The 22113-nt window shown below is 42.2% G+C and overlaps 1 protein-coding gene and 1 long non-coding RNA gene across 14 annotated transcripts in view; one reads left to right on the top strand and one right to left on the bottom strand.

Annotated features, from left to right (window-relative positions):
- The window catches only part of GTDC1 (glycosyltransferase like domain containing 1), a 471831-nt gene that overhangs the window by 218844 nt on the left and 230874 nt on the right, over window positions 1-22113 (top strand). For 8 of the 13 annotated variants that reach the window (XR_012250686.1, XR_012250691.1, XR_012250692.1 and 5 more), the window contains 2 exons: window positions 11039-11109; window positions 11831-11922. The exons of 1 other annotated variant lie outside the window; for it this stretch is intronic. Coding sequence is in view for 5 of the 12 variants with exons in the window: in XM_073647239.1 (XP_073503340.1) it covers window positions 11039-11109; window positions 11831-11922 (163 nt within the window). In the remaining 7 variants the exon portion in view is untranslated. Of the gene's footprint in view, window positions 1-11038; window positions 11110-11328; window positions 11435-11830; window positions 11923-22113 lie in introns of all 13 variants that reach the window. 4 more of the 13 variants (XR_012250688.1, XR_012250690.1, XR_012250689.1 and 1 more) reach the window with 1 other exon arrangement.
- On the bottom strand, window positions 1307-13267 carry LOC141161816 (uncharacterized). The gene is made up of 4 exons (XR_012250693.1): window positions 13113-13267; window positions 10894-11159; window positions 2208-2415; window positions 1307-1583 (listed from the first exon to the last, which is right to left on the bottom strand). It is a non-coding gene; the product is annotated as an uncharacterized lncRNA (long non-coding RNA).

The raw sequence follows: 22113 nt of genomic DNA on the forward strand, positions 1-22113 counted from the left end.
CTCATCCTCATTACAGGGGAAGAAGCAAAAAAAAAAAAGAATGAAAAAAAAAAAAAATCACCTATCTGATTCATTATTACCAGATAATGCGAGTCGGAGCCTTCGTAGGCCCTCCAGAAAAGTAATTCAGCCAAGCAAAATTATCAGCTAATTATATTTAGAATCAAAAGTCCAATAAGTATTTGCAGATAAATTGTATGAAGTGAAGTGAATAGATCTGAATATTAAGATTCATAGATTTAGCAGATGATTTGTTAATTGGTATGAAAAAGGTCATTTGATGGCCATTTATTGCACAGATGAACTGTTCTCCATTTGCTGTTTAACCCACTTGATGCTGAACCTGACACTTCTCCTTCCAAAGCGCAATGTTACGGCCTCCCTGATAAGCGGCCGTTAATGCTCTTTTTTTTTTTTTTTTCTCTTCCGTAAAGACACTGGGTGATTATTTTCCGCTCTGATTTTTTATTTCATAGCAGAAGATAAGCAAGTAATAAGTGTCGGCACTCGGATAAATGAGATAATTGTAGCACAAATGTAATGCCGAATAACCGTACCAGCTGATCGCGGTAAAACATACTGCACCTATCTGTTCGGGAAATACGGTGTAAGCAATTCCTGATTTTACTTCTTTTGCAAACAGGTGATAGTACTGAGCAGCTGCAGGGAGATGGCATCTCCCTGCAGCTGCTCTTTTTGCTGCCATCGCCATTATACCGGCATCACTTTGGCTGGGTCTCCCACGACTTTGCAACTATTGCAAATATTGCCAACAATCTTTACTTTCCAGACATATAACAGCACGTTACACTCCACCTATCACTTCTTTATTTGTACCCAAACAGCCATAATGTTAAAACTACTTAATATTGTGCAAGTCAACTCAAAACAGCTCCACAAATATCAAAAAGACTGACCAGCACCACCTCCAAACAGAGCAAGACCAGTGAGCGACCAAGTTAATAAAGCTAAAAAAAAAATAAGCTGCATTCTGAAACGCTATAATATGCAAACATTAAATATATGAAATTAAAACTACATTACTGATATAGAAAATACGTTAAAAATGAAGATTGTAACGGGGTCGGGAGGTGGAACCTCTGAGCTGCAATATAAAGGGGAAGTCCTTGTAAGGAAGCGGGTGACTCCCAGGTGAGCGGGCAGACAGACGAGGCGGATAACTGACAGGTAACTGGCGGGCGCTCCCAGGTGAGCGGGCTGACGGAGACAGCAGGTAACAGGCAGGTAACTGGTGGAGGCTCCCAGGTGAGCGGTCTGACAGACGAGGTAGGTAACTGGTGGACGCTCCCAGGTGAGCGGTCTGACAGACAAGGCAGGTAACAGGCAGGTAACTGGTAGACGCTTCCAGGTGAGCGGACAGATAGCCAAGGCAGGTAACAGGCAGGTAACTGGTAGACGCTTCCAGGTGAGCGGACAGATAGCCAAGGCAGGTAACAGGCAGGTAACTGGTAGACGCTTCCAGGTGAGCGGACAGATAGCCAAGGCAGGTAACAGGCAGGTAACTGGCGGATAACAGGCTGGCAGGCAGGACGAGAAGTCAGGCTAGCAGCGGGACCTGAGGGCTGAAGCACAGGAAGACACAGTGCAAACAACTTTGCTCGGGCACCTCCATTTTGGAGGAGGTGCCTTATATATGGGAGATTCTCCGGCAATTGGCCGGGGACTCCTTAGGATGGCGCGCGCGGCCCCTTTAAGAGAGAGGGAGCGCGCGCGCGCCCTAAGCACAGTGCCTGGGAAGCAGCGCGCACTGCCAGCAGCGCGGGAGGAGGACGCCGGGCACGGAGCAGAGAGGTGAGGGGAATGGCGTCTCTGCCTAGCAGGGGACAGAGATGCCGATGCTACAAAGATACTTAGCTCACAAATTTGCCTATTCGTGAGAGCCCAATAGCCAGCGGCAAGACATACCCATTTGTTGGGACCCTAACCTAATATGTCTCGCCTGGGCTAAAAGCCTATAATTTTAAGGTTAGGTAGGATCCAGCTCTAATTAAAAACGCCTTAGGCTAATGGGGCGAGTGCTCAGTCAGAGGGAGTGTACTACAGATATCAAAAAGACTGACCAGTACCTCCAAACAAGTCAAGTGTGAACAAGTACGACCAAAACAGCTCTGACTCAATGTGGTGTGGTGGCCTACACAAGATCTTTGATGGTGTCCTGTTGTAACTGCCACCAAGATAATACCTACAGATCTATTTCGTCCTGTAAGTTGAAAGTGGAGGCCTCCATGGATGGGTTCCGGCTTGATTTGATTCCGATCTGGGGAGTTTGGAGGCCATGTCAACAGGAACCAAGCAGAACATGGCCCACACTGCCTTCAAAGTGTTGCCTTCTTCCCATAGTGCATCTTGGCCTTATCTCTTCTTCAGGTAAGTGAGGTACACTTACTCAGCCATCTGCATGATAAAGAAACGTGATTCATCACACAAGGCCTCCAATCGCCATTGATCCATGGTACAGATGGGCAAATATATTCGAGTGGAATTGAATTTTACAAATATATGCATTCGTCCAAATGCAGATTTTTTTTGTAATTCACTTCTATGTGGATCTAGTTGGCCTCCTTTTTTTGAGCTGAGAAGGGCTATCAAAAAGCTTAAAAAAAAATATTCTCACCTTACCACTCACCTTCCCAGCCCCTCTGCTCCTCACCGTCACCAGTCCAGTCCTTGTCGCATTTTCTTATCGACCCGGGACGGTTCTGTGAATGCTCAAGCAAGGTCACCGTGCACGTCGTGATGTCATAACACCATGACCTTTTGGGTACTTGCTCCTAACCCTCCTGGAGCAACATGAGAGGCCCAGGGATTTCAGGGCGAGCAGCGGTGACCAGAAGATATGGTGAGGACCGGACAGGGAATGGTGAGGAGCAGAGGGGACGGAGAAAAGAGCGGTAAGATTCTTTATATATCACATTTATTATGCTCTGGTGTCTGGAGAGGACCTAGACCATAATAAGGGACATTATATTCATGGAGAATAACCTCTCTGTGAATCAAAATTCCTGAAAAACGCGCACACAAGACTAAATCAAATTTTGCCTAACCTGCTCATCCCTACTCCATGTCAGAGTTCTGATGCTCACGCGCAGATTATTGGCACTTTTGGTGGTGGATAGCGGACAGCATGGACACTCTGACCGGTCTGCAGTTACACAGCTTCATACACCTTTCTATCATTGTCAGCAGGACCTTCTCCAGCAATTTGTACTGCAGTAGCTCCTCTGTGTGATCGAAACAGATGGGTTAACTTTATGCTCCATTTACATTAATGAGCCGTGGGCTCCCGTTACCCTATTGCCTGTTCACCACTTGTCCCTCCTTGGACATTTTTGGTAGCTACTAATTACTGTAAACTGGGAACACCCTACAAGACCCACCATATACTGTGAACACCCCACAAGACCCACCATAAACTGTGAACACCCCACAAGACCCACCATATACTGTGAACACCCCACAAGACCCACCATAATCTTTGAACACACCACAAGGCCCACCATATACTGTGAACACTCCCCCTATAATGAGAGCACCCCACAAGACCCACCATATACTGTGAACACCCCACAAGGCCCACCATATACTGTGAACACCCCCCCTATAATTGGAACACCCCACAAGACCTACCATATACTGTGAACACCCCACAAGACCCACCATAAATTGTGAACACCCCCCGCTATAATGGGTACACCCCACAAGACCCACCATAAACTGTGAACACCCTACAAGACCCACCATAAACTGTGAACACCCCACAAGACCCACCATATACTATGAACACCCCACAAGACCCCCCCCCCAATAATGGGAACACCCCACAAGACCCACCATATACTGTGAACACCCCACAAGACCCACCATATACTGTGAACACCCCACAAGACCCACCATATACTGTGAACACCCCACAAGACCCACCATATACTGTGAACACCCCACAAGACCCACCATATACTGTGAACATCCCACAACATTCAACATTGACTGGTTACATCCAACAACACCTGCAGTTTTGGAGAAGTTCTTACCCAGTTATCTAGCCATCACAATTTTGGCCTATATCCGTACACATGACCATCTTCCCTACTTCAAACTGATCAATGTCAAGAACTGACAGTTCACTTGCTGCTAATCCCACTCTTAAAGGCGTCCGCATAATACTTGTTATTCCCTTCACCTGTCGGTGGTCTTGTTCTGCCTGATCAGTGTATTTAGTAATTAACCAAAATGGCACCCGTGACACTTTATCATGGTGAAATTGCAGAATTAGCACAACTTTTAAAGTCTGAAAGTGAAAGTCAAGAGTGACCATGGAAAGAAATCCAACCTTGATGGGCATTTTGCAACAAATACAAAATCACTTGATCCCTCGTGTCCCACGTTTTCTTTGCGACTTCTACAGGACCAAAAAGAATTCAAAGTTGCACGGTGGCGCACTCTTGTCTGAGATCAGAGCGGTACCTGTTATATGATGAATTATGCCATATATTAAATTGTCTTTAATATTTATGAAGATGCCATGCATTTCTTAAGCCAACAGATTGCAGGAGTATATATACACAAGGTTATGTGCTTTTTACGATGACGCATAGTGCTCCATATACCCTTAATGATTACATGCAATTACAGTACAGGGAATAAATAGAAATGAATTAGGCGCCAGCAGTTGCATTTTAGGAGACCTGTCTCCTGGAGTTTATCCAGCCCTGATTGCTCTCAGATAAATAGAACATGAGACATAGGTAGGGTGGTTAGGAAAATTGGCATTCGAGAGACTCAGGCTATAAATTCAGTCCTGGACCTCGTCAGTCAGCCATGACACATTCCCAGCCCCTGTTCCTCCAGCTAAGGAATAAGGCTCACATAGGTGTAGTGCTGAGAAACCTTCTGTAATTAGAAGAATTGACTTCTGGGAATGCTCATTATATAAGGGGTTACCCAGAAGTATTTTCTAGAGATAACAACTTGCTAATTTACATATTGTCCTCTAGTATCTATTTTAGGATTTTAGATTATTTGTTATCCAGTCAACAAAACCTTTATACAATGACCGGTGTCCCAGCAGCAAAGGCCTCGGCTATCTTTCCAGACAGATTTTGGAGTCTTGTCCAAGATTGCCATGCATACAAATCATCATAGGAAATGTAAGTCTTGGGTCCCCCTTAGGAAATCATAAGGAGGCCCAGCTTTCATTTATACATATTCATGTACACTTTTGATTGCATCATATTCTTTACTATCATTGTATACACAGGAAATATCATCAGACAGGTTATTTGGGAATCTTCCTATGAGAAATAGACCCTTGTGGCAAGTGTCCAAAATCACCTCCAAACGGGGTCATGATCTGCTGGCAGTTATGGACTCGGTGCTAACCTGTAGGTTTGGGTGAGCAGCACGGACCTAAGGTGATGGTGCAGCAGAGCGGGTTTTGACAGTAGACGCGTTTGTCAGCTAGGACCAAGGACAACAGGGTATACAGGGTGACAGAGAAGTGGAACAGGTACCACCAGATGAAGGTGCAGATACACCCGGGAATAGTAACTGTATATATGGAAAACTTGTATCTTCCAGTAAGGGTGGAGTAAATGTAGTCTGGTATCTTCCAACCATGGTTAATTGCAGCAATGCATGCATATTGGGACTTGTAGCAAGGAAATGGTTAACAGCAGGATAGCGCTGAAGTATAGGCAAGCTGGAAATATGCTTGAAGACATTCATTACCTTTATGCAGAGGCCAGGTGAGAACAGTTGGGATGAGTTGATAACTTGCTTGCTGAGTGATATGTGAACAACACCTAGTAAGCTGGACTTAGCTTGAAAATGATTCTAGTTAGAGAAGACACCTGTCTGGAGCTGAGATAATTGAAGTGGAGGCAATCTCCTAAAGAAATTGAGGGAACTTTGGACAATGCTACTTAATACCCAAATACCTGTTGTGCCCTATCCAGCATTAAAAGGCCTAGGGTGATGATGTTAGAGGAGTTTTCCAGGTTACCTAAGAACCCCGGCGGGGACTTCTGCAAGGGGAGGCTGCCAATGGAGAAGGAAGCAAGGCCCGGCATGGAGCTGGGGCAGGTGAGTAACATTGGTCACTCATGGCTCATTAGTTTCTCAGAGTCTGGGCATGACAAAGGGTCATGTGGCACTGCCATGGGATAATCCACCTTTGATCACAGTTATAGATGATAGCTAGATATAAAGTTATTTTCATATAGTTTTGTCCCTCAAACTGTTCCTGTTTGCTTCGATCTGAAACCATTTGAAGTGAAAACCATTTTTGTGAAGTCATAGCCTATGACTATGTCACGCCAGGTGTGAGTGCAACACATAGGGGAAAGGGAGCCCAGACACTAGGGAAAGGGGGAAGAGGTGACCTCCTAATCTGGACTAGCGTCACCCTGTCTCCCCCTAACATCCCTATACAGCCTCTGCAGTTGTCGCCGATCACGTTCCTCTCCCTACTATCCCTGGTGTAAGGCTGTAGCTGGGGGAGGAAGGAGATGAGCACTAGTCAACCTCTGCTAGCACTCTAAAGACAAAAAGGTAAGACAACACAGGGGAATAAGAATTTAGCTTTAGAAGAACTCTAACAGGGACACGGCCTCAAGACTCCAGAGAGGACATGATGCTGCTTCAGCCAAGTTCCAAGTAGAAATGAATAAAACCGGCGACGCCCACCTAGACACACCAGGTATATATACACCCAGACTAAAGGGAGATAGTTGCTGGGTCCTAAACACAGCCTCCTATCTAGGCAGCTGTCTGCATTGGCAAACGTGGAGATCTCCTGCAAACCATTGCAGGGCGACTGTCTGTCACCTCTGACACACCCGTAACAGACTAGGGATGAGCAGACCCGTGGAAGTTCGAGTTCTAGTACCCAATCTGAACGTTAGTATACAGTTCGGTTTGGGTACCAGAACTGTACCCAAACTTGAACCTGGACCTGAACCCCATTGAAAACAATGGAGACCCGAACTTTGGATCTGGAAAATCTCTCTCTCCCCCCAGAGCTCCAATCATTAAAACTCTCGACCGGACTTTCCCGGAACTTCGAGAAGTCAGTGTTCAAAGTTTTGCTCCGGACACTAAGTGTTCAGTATGGACCCCGAACTTTTAAGTTCGGGTTTCCCATCTCTACTTATGACAATATAAATAGCTTATGGCAACATATTTTATTATGCTATGGCCCTCCATTTAGCACATGAAATAGCTATCAACATCCTCCTAAACGTCTCGTTAGGGCGGCTCCATTCACCTAATAAGCTCCACAAGAGTTTCCTTTTGTGCTCGAGCTCATGGCTATTGGTATACTGAAAAAAAAAAAGAAAAAATATTGTATATTCTGCATTGTATACCTTTTTTTTACAATTGGACTATATTGGTATCTTTACTATGGACATATAGTGAGAATTTACACCTAATTTGTGCTTACCCCAAAATGTAATTAGTGTTTATAAATATCATCTAATTAGATAATTGTATTGACCATAGGTGTTCCTCACGAGCATGACTTCCAGTTGCAGTAAATTGCATATCGCGGACTCCATTTCCCTGGGTTGCATCTCTATCCACTAAACTACACTTAACATGTTCATAAGTTGCTAGAACAATACCAGTGGCCAACAATGGTGCATGGGATAATAGAAGGTGGAGTTATTGAGGTTAAAGTAGGTTTTCTAGATTGAAATGGAAGATACCGAGTTATTGATGCTTCTAGATCTATGCAATCATAGTGAAGCTGAAGTCATATAGAAGAACAGTACAGTAGTCTGGGATCCATGGGATTTGTATGTGTGGGGTTTCTACTCACTTGCGTGCGTCGGGAGGCAAAACAGGAAGCATTTCCATTTGAATGTTCATGTCGGTTTATTACCTCATAAACCGTCCAGAAGCAAAAGGAAAACAAACTGCCTTCAGTGCAGGCAAAACAAAGAAAACAGTCCTTTAGTCAAAGTCTCTGGTTAGCCAGTCCTGTGGTCACACAGGCTGGATAACATCAAGTACACTGGCAATTCTGGAGGTAGCAACACACGGGAGGCCTTCTCCCTTCATACACAGACCATGTGCCAAACAACGGTCTCCATTTTAACTAGTTAACCACACCCAGAGGTGAGGTATGTGGGCAACCAGACCCACCCGTCTCTCAGGTTGCCCGTAAAACCTGGTCCCGGATGCACCAAACAATCCTCTTAGTGCTTACGTGCACTAGAACATTCCAGGATTACATCACACACGACAACCATCTTTGTGATACATACAGTACAGAACAAAAGTTTGGACACACCTTCTCATTTAAAGATTTTTCTGTATTTTCATGACTATGAAAATTGTAAATTCACACTGAAGGCATCAAAACTATGAATTAACATATGTGGAATTATATACTTAACAAAAAAGTGTGAAACAACTGAAAATATGTCTTATATTCTAGGTTCTTCAAAGTAGCCACCTAAATTTAACGTATTGACTGATTTCCAATATTAAAGCAAAATTTTGGAAAATTCTTCTAGTCTACGATCATTTTAAAATATCGTCCTTTATTTTGGGTAAAATTGTTTTCAAAGCGATTCTCTACCCACAAATCTGAAAGTACTGTAACTTTGTCACGATACGTGGTGCCCTCTATTCTCCAGTTTGGTGCTATGTTCACCTCTTCTCCAAAATGGCCACGCCAAAGGCATGGCGAACATTTAGGAAAGTCTTCCACACTTCCCCTGCATTTTCCCTGCCGTGGGATGAACTTTTAACTTTTGTCATCAGGGTTGATTCATCCCTTACCAATGGACAGACATGGAGAGGAGTAGTTTAGCCTTTCCACAGTGCTCCTCATGCTCATGGTGTGACCATTTTGGAAACGAGAAGGACTGCCGAACTAAGGGGGAGGGGGGTTTAGCGAATGCGGAACAGAGGATACCAAGTGTCATGATTATAAATGGGAAATGTATAGTCATATTTATGTCTCAGAGTGGAGAGTTGCTTTAACACAGTTTCCTTTAGACACCCCCATGCTTACGAATGACCTTGACATTTGGGTTTACTAAGAAACATATCAGCCTTATTATTGATGAATAGACTGTAAAAATATAACAAGACCACAAGAAAATGTCTTAAAACAATCTAAACCACATTGAGTAACCTTTTTGGTAGGAGTAAATTACAACTTTATATAAGAAGATCATGAAAAATTAGAAACTCATATCCTACAATGGAAGGAGGAACGTTATTTACATTGTCTAATTTGACATATGACAGTTATATAAAATAATAAAGTCACAGTCAGAAAAAAGTGTATGTATCGTGTCACTAAAAATAAGCAGAAATAAAAATGCAAGTATGACCTCAAATAGTATTGAAAGAGAAAGCAGTAAAAGAAAAAAATAAAGTTTCGAAATCCCAATTCCTTCCATGGTCAACCTATTTGGCCGAATTTCAAAACCATTTTACATAAACATAGTTAAAGACCTGTTTTGAATTTCACTTAGGTTTTTTACAAGCCAACAAAAATAAAAGTATATTTTTACATGCTACGGACATGTCAGTTTCTTGTCATTATATAGTAAGACAAAGCTTCAGTGCATGGCATGGTCATTTTTTTTAAGGCGGTAACTAAATCTAACGTGAATTTCAAGCCCAATGTAAAAATGTAAGTTTAAAGAAAAATGCACCTTCAAATAAATGCACGACCCCAAAAAATAAAATAGAAAAAAGAAAAGGCCCACTCAACCCTAAAAAAAAAAAAAAGTAAAAAATGAGCAACTTAAAAGAAAAAAAAATAATCCACAATCCAAAAGCCAAAAAAAAGTTGGAACAAAAGCCCAATCCCCGCCAAAAAATGAATAACCCAAAAGAAAAAAAAAAGAAAAGATAATATGCAGCATCCAAAAGAAAATAAGTAAATAATACCCTCCCACCAAAAAATAAAGGGTAAGAGATGAATAACTCAAAAGAGAAAAAAAGTAAAAAAAAAAAAAATACACAAATCTAAAGAAAAAAAAGTAATATGACCCGACCAACAAAATATAGAAGGTAAATAAGTAAGAAGTCAAAAGATTAAAAGGAAAAAAAAATTCTCAATCTAAAAAAAAAAGTATAAAGAACCCGTCAACAAAATATAGAAGGTAAATAAGTAACAAGTCAAAAGGTAAAAGGAAAAAAATTCACAACCCAAAAGAAAAAAAAAGGAAAAAAAGACTCACCCAGCAAAAAATAAAAGGAAAAAAATTGCACAACCCAAAAGAAAAAAAAAGGAAAAAAGACTCACCTAGCAAAAAATAAAAGGAAAAAAATTCACAACCCAAAAGAAAAGAAAAGGAAAAAAGACTCACCCAGCAAAAAATAAAAGGAAAAAAATTGCACAACCAAAAGCAAGAAAAAACTAAATGTCTGAAAAGTGAAAACGTTACCAATTCAAAAAGAAAAAAATGCAAAACTAAAAAAGTGAAAAATGCACCCCCCAAAAACAAAAGAAACCTCCGTTTCAGACCCGTTTTTCCCACATAAGCATAAAAGCGGACGTAGTCAGAACTACATTTAAATGGCTCTTAACAGGATTGCCGAGAATTATGCGCATTGCAGCAGCGGAGAATCTGTTTTGTAACGTCCGACCATACGTTGCAAATGAACATCCTTATTTTCTGCAGAATGATTAAGGAAATCTGTCCATACTTTCCCCGTGTTGTTTCATGTGTTTATTTGGTGATTACAAAAATGTGTTGAGCAGCATTTAAAGGACCAAAAAAAAAAAAAAAGAGACACACAGCAGTTCTCTGATTTGATTTATTCATCGAGCAAACATATGCTACATGTTCTGTTATATATATAACTCAGACATAATCCATAAAATGTTCTCCCAGCGTTTCTTACCGGGAGAAGGGATTTCTGAAGGATAAAGCGAGATGCTTTCATGTCGTAACGTATCCAAACGATGGAGGATCTGGGCTGACCTGTCAGTAAATAAGTCAGTAAGTACTTGAGAGTAACGGATCCCACGTCTTCTCTCTTATTCCAGCTTAGAAGCCGTGCATTGTGGCTGTTATCCTCTGTGCCCCAAAGCTTTGGTGTACCCCGAGATCTTCCCAGGTAGGCACATCACTCTCTTCATCCACATCCATCTTTTTAAAGTCTGAAAACTGGGAAAGTTACGCAAGAGCATTTGTTTATTTGGCAAAAACCGTCATGTTAATGTAGAAAAAAAAAAAAAGTGATACAATACATTAGACTGCGTTTATACATACCATCTGTTCTCTCACAATAGCAAAATAAAAGGATGATTTCAAAGTTTTTTTTTTTTTGCATTAGTCTCGGGCGGAATAGCACATAGCGGGCTGACATGGACCTTATTGCGATTGGATGTATACATACATCCGCAGATGGCTGCGCGCCGTTTACACGCACACGTATATAGGTAAATATTTCCAGAACAGAAATGGATGGATTATAGAGAGAGAATAAGTTTATGATTGATACAGTTAAAAGATATAAGCAAAAAAAAAAATTGTTCTGCGGCATCGCGATCCTAATCTACAAAAGTATCCCTCTCCCCCTTTGCATTGTGTTACATTAGAATAATGTATTTTAATCACCCCGAGGAGATGTCTAAACAGAACGAGTACACTGTCTTATTTAACATTAAACATCCTTTTTTGCGAGTGGAAGGTAACTTCATAAAAATCAGGCTTAAATAATGTAAAACACGAGACGGCACAGAGCAATATGCATTTTTAATTAGTAAAGTGACTAATATCGAGTGTGTGCTTTGAGGTCTTTGTTTCATTAAAAATGTATCTGTTTTTTCCTGCAGCGGAATATCTGTATTCGACACCTGAACAGCTTTTGAAAAAATTGCAGAAATTCTGCAAAAGGCCCGATATTGTCAGGAGGCATCGGTTTCAGGTATAGGCTCAAAAGAGATTGCATTTTTTTTTTTTTTTTACTACTATGATATATTTTTTATATATACTTTTATTTTATTTTTTAAACCTGTAGTGACACATTGAGTGCAAAAAAAAAAAAATCTGTTGCAAGAGACTGTGTGATTAGCGTACTTACTGTATTTTAAAAACGAAGGATGTTATGCAGGAATATTAGTTGTTATGCTAACAAGGTTTAATTAAAGTACATGGCAGCTGTATTACCATAGGTCTGATGGTCGTCTTGCACTTAAGGCATCCCGGATCTCCCTTTTAATTTATTGCTTTCAAAAAAAAAAAAAAAAAAAAGAATGGCTGTCCTGTACGTTGGGACCCACGAGGCTTATAAAAATGAACCTGGATTAATGCAGCTCATTAGCTTTAAAGGAAAGTTGAAAGCAATATCTTACAATTATACTAATGAAGATAAGCTCACTTTGCTATTAGAATATTATATTATTTAAAAGGGGGGGGATGCAAGAAATTATTATCAGGTGCGCAATTTTTTTTAAAATCTATTTTCTTTCTATGCATTGTCATGAAAATGAACCCTCCCCGTGTCCTTTTATGCCCTTGAGCATCGGATCGGTCTAGAAATTCCTATACGAATATTTGTTTTTTTACAAAATTGGCCCACAGACTATATATAATTCTGTTTTTAAAAATATATTTTTAAAATATTCTCTCTCTCTCTCTCTCTCTCTCTCTCTCTCTCTCTCTCTCTCTATATATATATATAGTAAAAATATTTTAAAAATATAAATAAAATTTATATATATATATATTTACATATATTTTCAAAATACTTTCACTATATATGTGTATATACAGTACAAACCAAAAGTTTGGACACACCTTCTCATTTAAAGATTTATCTGTATTTTCTTGACTATGAAAATTGTACATTTAGGCTATGTGCCCACGATGTAAAAACACAAGAGCAACTGAGTATATAGCATATAAAAAGAAACTTTATTAGAAGAAATATAAATGTACAGTAATATCACAATAATGAATGAATAAATACAAGGGAAACAGTACAGAACGGCGGGGGCATCTAGCAGCTAGCCATAGCTATGCAAGAAAAATGGAAGGTAAGGGAAAAGAAAAAAGATATAATAACAAGAAAGCAGGGCAGAGTAAATAAGGACCATAGTATGAAAGTGCACTCACCAATCAAAGCCACTGAAGGCCACTAGGAAAGGGATCAAGGAGCACAGCAGGGGCAGCCCAAAATAAGACCAAACGGGCCTCGACGCACGTTTCGCAGAGAAGCTTTATCAAGAGGCATACATTTATCGCTACCTCATGTATGATTTCTCTCTATAGATGCCTCCCTCTTTCTGTCACTTTGTGCACATGCTGCTTTTGGGCCGCCCCCTTGTCTTCTCCCCCCCTTTTTGATTCTATCTTATATTATTCCATTTAGTGCTCCCCTGTGGCTCGGATGGGTTAGTGCATCATGTATTATGATCTCTATCTACTCTGCCCCCATCAGGGGGAATAATGGGACATATGTCCATTACTATTTACCATTTGAGACTTTTCTCATAGACGCATCCCCTCCCTTGCCACTTTGTGCACATGCTGTCCTGGATTGCTCCTCCCTTTTTCCTTTTTTTCTTGTTATTATATCTTTTTTCTTTTCCCTTACCTTCCATTTTTCTTGCATAGCTATGGCTAGCTGCTAGATGCCCCCGCCGTTCTGTACTGTTTCCCTTGTATTTATTCATTCATTATTGTGATATTACTGTACATTTATATTTCTTCTAATAAAGTTTCTTTTTATATGCTATATACTCAGTTGCTCTTGTGTTTTTACATCTATTTTTGAGTTAGCAATTTGCGTTTCACGATTAGGGGGTGTGAGTTGTGGTTCCTCCACACCCCTCGCTCGTGATTATTTTTATTCTTATGTTGGCCGAAGTGTTTTCTATGTGCCCACGATGCAGAAATGCTCAGGATTTTTTCCTGAGCGTTTCTCCATCTCCCTGGCCGAAAAAAACGCATGAGGATTGTACATGTGGATTGTAAATGCGTTTTCCTGCCAGGGACATGCGGATGTGAAGCGTTCTTCACTTACATTTCCGCGTGCGGGTTGACAAGCGCTTTTCAAGCGATTTTAGCGTCACTTGGAAAGTGCTTGTCAACTTGGTCACACTATATAAATCCACGCAACAGGCATGGATTTATATAGTGTGACCGAAAGAATGGTTAAAAATAAAAAAAATAAATCTATACTTACCTTCTGATGGCCCCCACAGTCTTGCTTCCCTCCGTTCTCCCTTGCCGGCAGTGGTACACTGAAGGACCTGCTGACGTCAGCGTCGCGTGACCCGTCACATGACTATGACATCAGCGCAGGTCCTTCAGTCCATTGCTAGATGCCAGCATGAAAGGATGAGTGCAGCGGGGGCCGTCAGAAGGTAAATATAATCTTTATTTTTTATTTTATTCTTTTTTTCACAGGTTCTATGGTACCCGGGTCCGGAGGAGAGTCTCCTTTCCTCTAGACCTGGGTAGCATCCGCACATTGGAACGCGTGGATTGCGCATCTACATATACAGTGATGTGTAATCCATGCGGTCCAATGCAAGTCAATGGCAGCCGGAGGTCACATGACCGCCTCCGGATCTGCCATATATGGTGTCCTGCTAGGCTCAGCCTGCAGCTGAAGTCTAGCAGGAGACAGACAGTGTAAAACTGTCAGCACAGAGCTCTCATGCAATGCAATACATGTCTATTGCATTGCATGAGAACAGTGATTAGAAAAATAAAAATTAATGTCCCATACAGGGACTAAGTAAAAATTTAAAAAAAAAGTCTAAAAAATGTTTTCAAACTGTTAAAAAAAAAAATCACAAAATAAATAAAAATAAATAAATAAAATATTAAACCAATAAATCCGTATATTTATACAAAACCAAAAAAAGTACACATATTTGGTATCGCCGCGTCTGAAACAACCCGATCTATAAAACTGTCACACTAATTAACTCCTTCTGTGCACACCGTAATAAAAATAAATAAAAAACGGAGCAAAAAACTATGCTTTTTCATCATATCGCCAAACAAAAAGTGGAAAAAAATGCGATCAAAAAGCAAAATGGAAATAAAAATGGTACCGCTGAAAACGTCATCTTGTTCCACAAAAAAAAAGCCGCCATACAGCTCCATCAGCCGAAAAATAAAAAAGTTATAGCTCTCAGAATAAAGCGATGCAAAAAAATATTTTTTCTATAAAATTGTTTTATTGTGTAAAACAGTGGTCCCCAACCTTTTTTGCACCAGGGACCGGCTTGAAGCAAGATCATTTTTCCATGGCCCAGCAAGGAGGGGGTGGGGTGGGCGGGGCTTTGGTCATATGGGGGCGGGGTAATGGAGGGATTTGGAGTTTAGTGCATACTTATCATATAGTGTAGACCAGGTCCCCGCCAGGAGCTATGCCAGGAGCCCCACATAATGTGCTGTGCCAGGAGCCGCATCACTGAGGCCCCATCACGCCCTGCAGCAGGACAGGGCAGCTGTCCTGACAGCTGCTGTTCAGCTGCATTTACTTCATCCCAGGGGCGGACACAGACTGTAGTGGGCCCCTGTGCAAGAAATTTTTGGGGGCCCCCCCCGCCCTTCATAAGGCAACAAAGTTATGTAAACATAACCCCCCCATGTGCATCTCTCACCCCCCCATGTGCAGCTCACCCCCGTGCATCTCTCATCCCCCTCCGTGCATCTCTCATCCCCCTCCGTGCATCTCTCATCCCCCTCCGTGCATCTCTCATCCCCCCCCGTGCATCTCTCATCCACCCCCCGTGCATCTCTCATCCACCCCCCGTGCATCTCCCATCCCCTCCGTGCATCTCTCATCCCCTCCGTGCATCTCTCATCCCCCCCGTGCATCTCTCATCCCCCCCGTGCATCTCTCACCCCCCCGTGCATCTCTCATCCACCCCCCGTGCATCTCTCATCCACCCCCCGTGCATCTCTCATCCACCCCCCGTGCATCTCTCATCCACCCCCCGTGCATCTCTCATCCCCCCCGTGCATCTCTCATCCCCCCCGTGCATCTCTCATCCACCCCCCGTGCATCTCTCATCCACCCCCCGTGCATCTCTCATCCACCCCCCGTGCATCTCTCATCCACCCCCCGTGCATCTCTCACCCCCCCGTGCATCTCTCATCCACCCCCCGTGCATCTCTCATCCACCCCCCGTGCATCTCTCATCCACCCCCCGTGCATCTCTCATCCCCCCCGTGCATCTCTCACCCCCCCGTGCATCTCTCATCTCTCCCCTCCCTCCCATGTGCATCTCTCATCTCTCCCCTCCCCCCATGTGCATCTCTCATCTCTCCCCTCCCTCCCATGTGCATCTCTCATCTCTCCCCTCCCCCCCATGTGGATCTCTCATCTCTCCCCTCCCCCATGTGCATCTCTCATCTCTCCCCTCCCCCCCATGTGGATCTCTCATCTCTCATCCCCTCCGTGCATCTCTCATCCCCTCCGTGCATCTCTCATCCCCCCCGTGCATCTCTCATCCCCCCCGTGCATCTCTCACCCCCCGTGCATCTCTCATCCCCCCCGTGCATCTCTCATCCACCCCCCGTGCATCTCTCATCCACCCCCCATGCATCTCTCATCCCCCCCGTGCATCTCTCACCCCCCCGTGCATCTCTCATCTCTCCCCTCCCTCCCATGTGCATCTCTCATCTCTCCCCTCCCTCCCATGTGCATCTCTCATCTCTCCCCTCCCTCCCATGTGCATCTCTCATCTCTCCCCTCCCTCCCATGTGCATCTCTCATCTCTCCCCTCCCCCATGTGCATCTCTCATCTCTCCCCTCCCCCCCATGTGGATCTCTCATCTCTCCCCTCCCCCATGTGCATCTCTCATCTCTCCCCTCCCCCATGTGCATCTCTCATCTCTACCCTCCCCCCCATGTGGATCTCTCATCTCTCCCCTCCCCCCATGTGCATCTCTCATCTCTCCCCTCCCCCCATGTGCATCTCCCATTCCCCCCACTCCTAGTTAATTGTATTTAAAAAAAAATAAAACTTGTTATACTTACCCCCATGCGATCCCTGCAGAATCCTGGCGCTCGTCCAAATCGCTGACACCAGGTTCTCCTGACTTCCGGCCATGTGACGGCGCCGTCACATGACCGGAAGTCAGGGGAATCATGAAGGTGCTGCCGCAGCAGCGCAGCGCTAAGATGTCCCGGACCCGGCGCTTAGCATGCGGCCGGGGGCCCCATGAGGAGAGAGACGCACAAGAGGGGGGCTCCGAGGGGGCTCCTACCGGCCGGGCCCCATACTGGAGTCAGGGCAGTCATGCCCTGATGGTGGCCCTGCTGGAAGCTGGAGGGGCCCCCTCTCCCCGCAGACTGGCTGAAAAACCCCAACGGCCCGGTCCTGGTCCGCGGACCGGCGGTTGGGGACCTCTGGTGTAAAAGCACCAAAACATAAAAAAATATACAGTAAGTGTAATATCGCTGTAAACGTACTGACCCGAAGAATAACGCTGCCTGATCACTTTTACCACACGCAGAACGGCATAAAAAAAACTCAAAAAACAATTCCTGAATTGTTTGTTTTTGTTAATTTTACCTCCCAAAAAACGGAATAGAAAGCGATCAAAAAATGTCACGTACCCAAAAATGGTACCAATAAAAATGTCAACTCGTCCTGCTAAAAACAAGCCGTCACATGACTCTGTGGGCCGAAATATGGAAAAATTATAGTTCTCAAAATATGGCGATGCAAAAACTAGGTTTTCCAAAAAAAGCATCTCTGTGTGTGACAGCTGTCAATCATAAAAACCCGATATAAATCTGGTATCTCTGTAATCGCACCGACCCGAAGAATAAAGTAATCTCATCACTTATACCGCACGAGGAACGGCGTAAAAAATAAATAAAAACAATTCTTCACCTGCTACTGATTTGTTTATTATGTCTCCCAAAGATCGCAGTAAGGCTCTGCTCACATTTATCCTGCGCTCTGCGCTGAGCACTTACACCAGAGTTTCCGTGTAAATCTCTGAAATACGTGATTCAGCCTGAACCCATGACGGAAGATTCCCTGTAATGAGGCAGATATAGGCCACTGTGGATGCCGTCTGGCCTGGGATCCCACGGTGTCATTTGTTTTAGGCGTGCATGAAAGTGCGGTTGGCCACAGTTTTGTGCACTTCTGAAAAAAAGGACACCGCTAAACAGAGGCCAGACGGAGTCCAGAGTAACTCTGCAGCCTCATTACAGTGAATGGATCCTGCAGGGGTTTCATCTGAATTACATCACTTGGAAATTTAGATGGAAACCCCGATGTAAGTGCTCAGCCTCGAGCGCCGGATAAATGTTATGTAAAATGTTCCCAATAAAAGCTTCAACTCAGTCCTAAAAAAAAGCTAGTCCCCACTCAGGTCCGTCATCTGTTAAAAATATTCCAAGTTACTGGTAGCAGAAAGGCTCTGGAAAAGCGAAATGGCCCTTGCTCCCCAAAAGAAATTCAGAAAATTTTGTGCTCCCAAATCCAAATGCCTATTCTACAATAATTTGTTCTCCAATTGTCAAATAGCGCTCCGTCCCCCCCCAGATCTCGCCGTATGGCTGAGCGGTACGATACAGCCACATATGGGGTATTGCCACTTTTAGAAGAAATTGTGTGACACATTTCGGCACCATTTTTACCCATTGCCCTGTGTGAAAATGTAAAATCTGAGGGTAAAATATTTTTTTGTGGTAAAAATATAATTGTTTTCTTCACTGCCCAATGGTATAAATTAAAAAATTAAAAAATACTCACTACTTCCCTAGATGAATTCCTTGAGAGGTGTAGTTTACAAAATGGGGTCACTTGTGGGGGTTTCTGCTGTTTTGGCATGTCAGCGACTCTTCAAATGTGACATGGCGTCTGCTGCCTATCCCAGCCAACATAGCGCTCCTTTCTCTTCCGAACCCTGCCGTACACCAAAGCAGTGGTTTTCCCCCACATATGGGGTATCGGCGCACTCAGGAGAAATTGCACAACAAATTTCATGGTGCAATTTTTCCTATTACCGTTATGATAATGCAAAATTAAGGGATGAAAAACGTTTTTGTGGGAAAAATGTGAAAATTGTATTTTTACAGCTCAATATTATAAACTTCTGTGAAGCACCTGGGGGTGCAAGGTTCTCACCACACATCTAGATAAGTTCCCTAAGGGGTCTAGTTTCCAAAATGATGTCACTTGTGGGGGGTTTCCACTGTTTAGGCACATCAGGGGCTCCCCAAACGCAACATTGCATCCAATAATTATTAAAACAAATTTTACATTCAAAAAGTCTAATGGCGCTACTTCCCTTCCGAACCCTGCAGTGCGCCCAAACAGTGGTTTTCCTCACATATGGGATATCAGCGCGCTCATGAGAAATTGCACTACAAATTGTGTAGTCCATTTTTTCCTGTTACCCTTGTGAAAATAAACAAATTGGGTCTAAAGTAACATTTTTGTGAAAAAAAGTTAAATGTTCATTGTTTTCTTCCACATTCCAAAAATTCCTGCGAAACACCTGAAGGGTTAATAAACTTCTTGAATGTGGTTTTGAGCACCTTGAGGAGTGCAGTTTTTAGAATGGTATCACTTTTGGGTATTTTCTGTCATAAAGGCCCCTCAAAGTCTCTTCTAATGTGATGTGGTCCCTGAAAAAATGTTTTTGTAAATTTTGTTGGAAAAATGAGAAATCGCTGGTCAACTTTTAACCCTTATAGCTTCCTAACAAAAAAATAATGTTGGTTCCAAAATTGTGCTGATGTAAAGTAGACATGTGCGAACTGTTATTTATTAACTATTTTGTATGACATACAGTACAGACCAAAAGTTTGGACACACCTTCTCATTTAAAGATTTTTCTGTATTTTCATGACTTTGAAAATTGTACATTCACACTGAAGGCATCAAAACTATGAATTAACACATGTGGAATTATATACTTAACAAAAAAGTGTGAAACAACTGAAAATATGTCTTATATTCTGGGTTCTTCAAAGTAGCCACCTTTTGCTTTGATGACTGCTTTGCACACTCTTGGCATTCTCTTGATGAGCTTCAAGAGGTAGTCACCGGAAGTGGTTTTCACTTCACAGGTGTGCCCTGTCACGTCTAATAAGTGGGATTTTTTGCCTTATAAATGGGGTTGGGACCATCAGTTGTGTTGGGCAGAAGTCTGGTGGATACACAGCTGATAGTCCTACTGAATAGGCTGTTAAAATTTGTATTATGGCAAGAAAAAAGCAACTAAGTAAAGAAAAATGAGTGGCCATCATTACTTTAAGAAATGAAGGTCAGTCAGTCCGAAAAATTGGGAAAACTTTGAAAGTGTCCCCAAGTGCAGTTGCAAAAACCATCAATCCCTACAAAGAAACTGTCTCACATGAGGACCGCCCCGGGAAAGGAAGACCAAGAGTCACCTCTGCTTCTGAGGATAAGTTTATCCGAGTCACCAGCCTCAGAAATCGCAGGTTAACAGCAGCTCAGATTAGAGACCAGGTTAATGCCACACAGAGTTCTAGCAGCAGACACATCTCTTCAACAACTGTCAAAAGGAGACTTTGTGCAGCAGGCCTTCATGGTAAAATAGCTGCTAGGAAACCACTGCTAAGGACAGGCGACAAGCAGAAGAGACTTGTTTGGGCTAAAGAACACAAGGAATGGACATTAGACCAGGGGAAATCTGTGCTTTGGTCTGATGAGTCCAAATTTGAGATCTTTGGTTCCAACCACCGTGTCTTTTTGCAACGCAGAAAAGGTGAACGGATGGACTCTACATGCCCGGTTCCCACCGTGAAGCATGGAGGAGGAGGTGTGATGGTGTGGGGGTGCTTTGCTGGTGACACTGTTGAGGATTTATTCAAAATTGAAGGCATACTGAACCAGCATGGCTACCACAGCATCTTGCAGCGGCATGCTATTCCATCCGGTTTGCGTTTAGTTGGACCATCATTTATTTTTCAACAGAACAATGACCCCAAACACACCTCCAGGCTGTGTAAGGGCTATTTGACCAAGAAGGAGAGTGATGGGGTGCTACGCCAGATGACCTGGCCTCCACAGTCACCAGACCTGAACCCAATCGAGATGGTTTGGGGTGAGCTGGACCACAGAGTGAAGGCAAAAGGGCCAACAAGTGCTAAGCATCTCTGGGAACTCCTTCAAGATTGTTGGAAGACCATTTCCGGTGACTACCTCTTGAAGCTCATCAAGAGAATGCCAAGAGTGTGCAAAGCAGTCATCAAGCAAAAGGTGGCTACTTTGAAGAACCTAGAATATAAGACATATATTCAGTTGTTTCACACTTTTTTGTTAAGTATATAATTCCACGTGTTAATTCATAGTTTTGATGCCTTCAGTGTGAATGTACAATTTTCATAGTCATGAAAATACAGAAAAATCTTTAAATGAGAAGGTGTGTCCAAACTTTTGGTCTGTACTGTATCTCTGATTTAAGGGCATGAAACTTCAAAGTTTGAAAATTGCAAAATTTTCTAAATTTTTGCCAAATTTCCGATTTTTTTCACAAATAAACGCAAGTGATATTGAAGAAATGTTACCACAATCATGAAGTACAATTTGTCACGAAAAAACAATCTCCGAATCAGGGGGATCCATTGAAGCTTTCAAGAGTAATTACCTCATAAAGTGACAGTGGTCAGAATCTAAAAAATTGGCTCTGGAGTCTTGAAAATACAGAAAAATCTTTAATTGAGAAGGTGTGTCCAAATCTTTGGTCTCTACTGTATATGTGTGTGTGCATGTATATGTATATGTATATATATATATATATATATATATATATATATATATATATATATATTTTTTTTTTTTTTTAAATATGTTTTGTCAAATATTTTCACTATATCTATATGTATGTGTGTGTATATGTGCGTATATATATATATATATATATATATATATATAGTGAGAATATTTAAAATATATATTTTTAAAAATAGAACATATATATTCTACTTAAAAAAATGAAAAATATATTTTTTAAATATTTGTAATATTTTTATATATATATATATTTTTTTTTTTTAAATACGTCATATTTTTAGTAAAAAAAATTTTTTATTTTACATAAAAAAGAACATCATTTTGACTTTTCAGGCTGCTATCTATGGCTTGATAGCCGAATGACA

This window comes from Phyllobates terribilis, unplaced genomic scaffold (assembly GCF_046119375.1).
Source record: "Phyllobates terribilis strain yellow unplaced genomic scaffold, ASM4611937v1 Scaffold_9__5_contigs__length_417890890, whole genome shotgun sequence".
Classification (NCBI taxonomy): Eukaryota; Metazoa; Chordata; class Amphibia; order Anura; family Dendrobatidae; genus Phyllobates; species Phyllobates terribilis.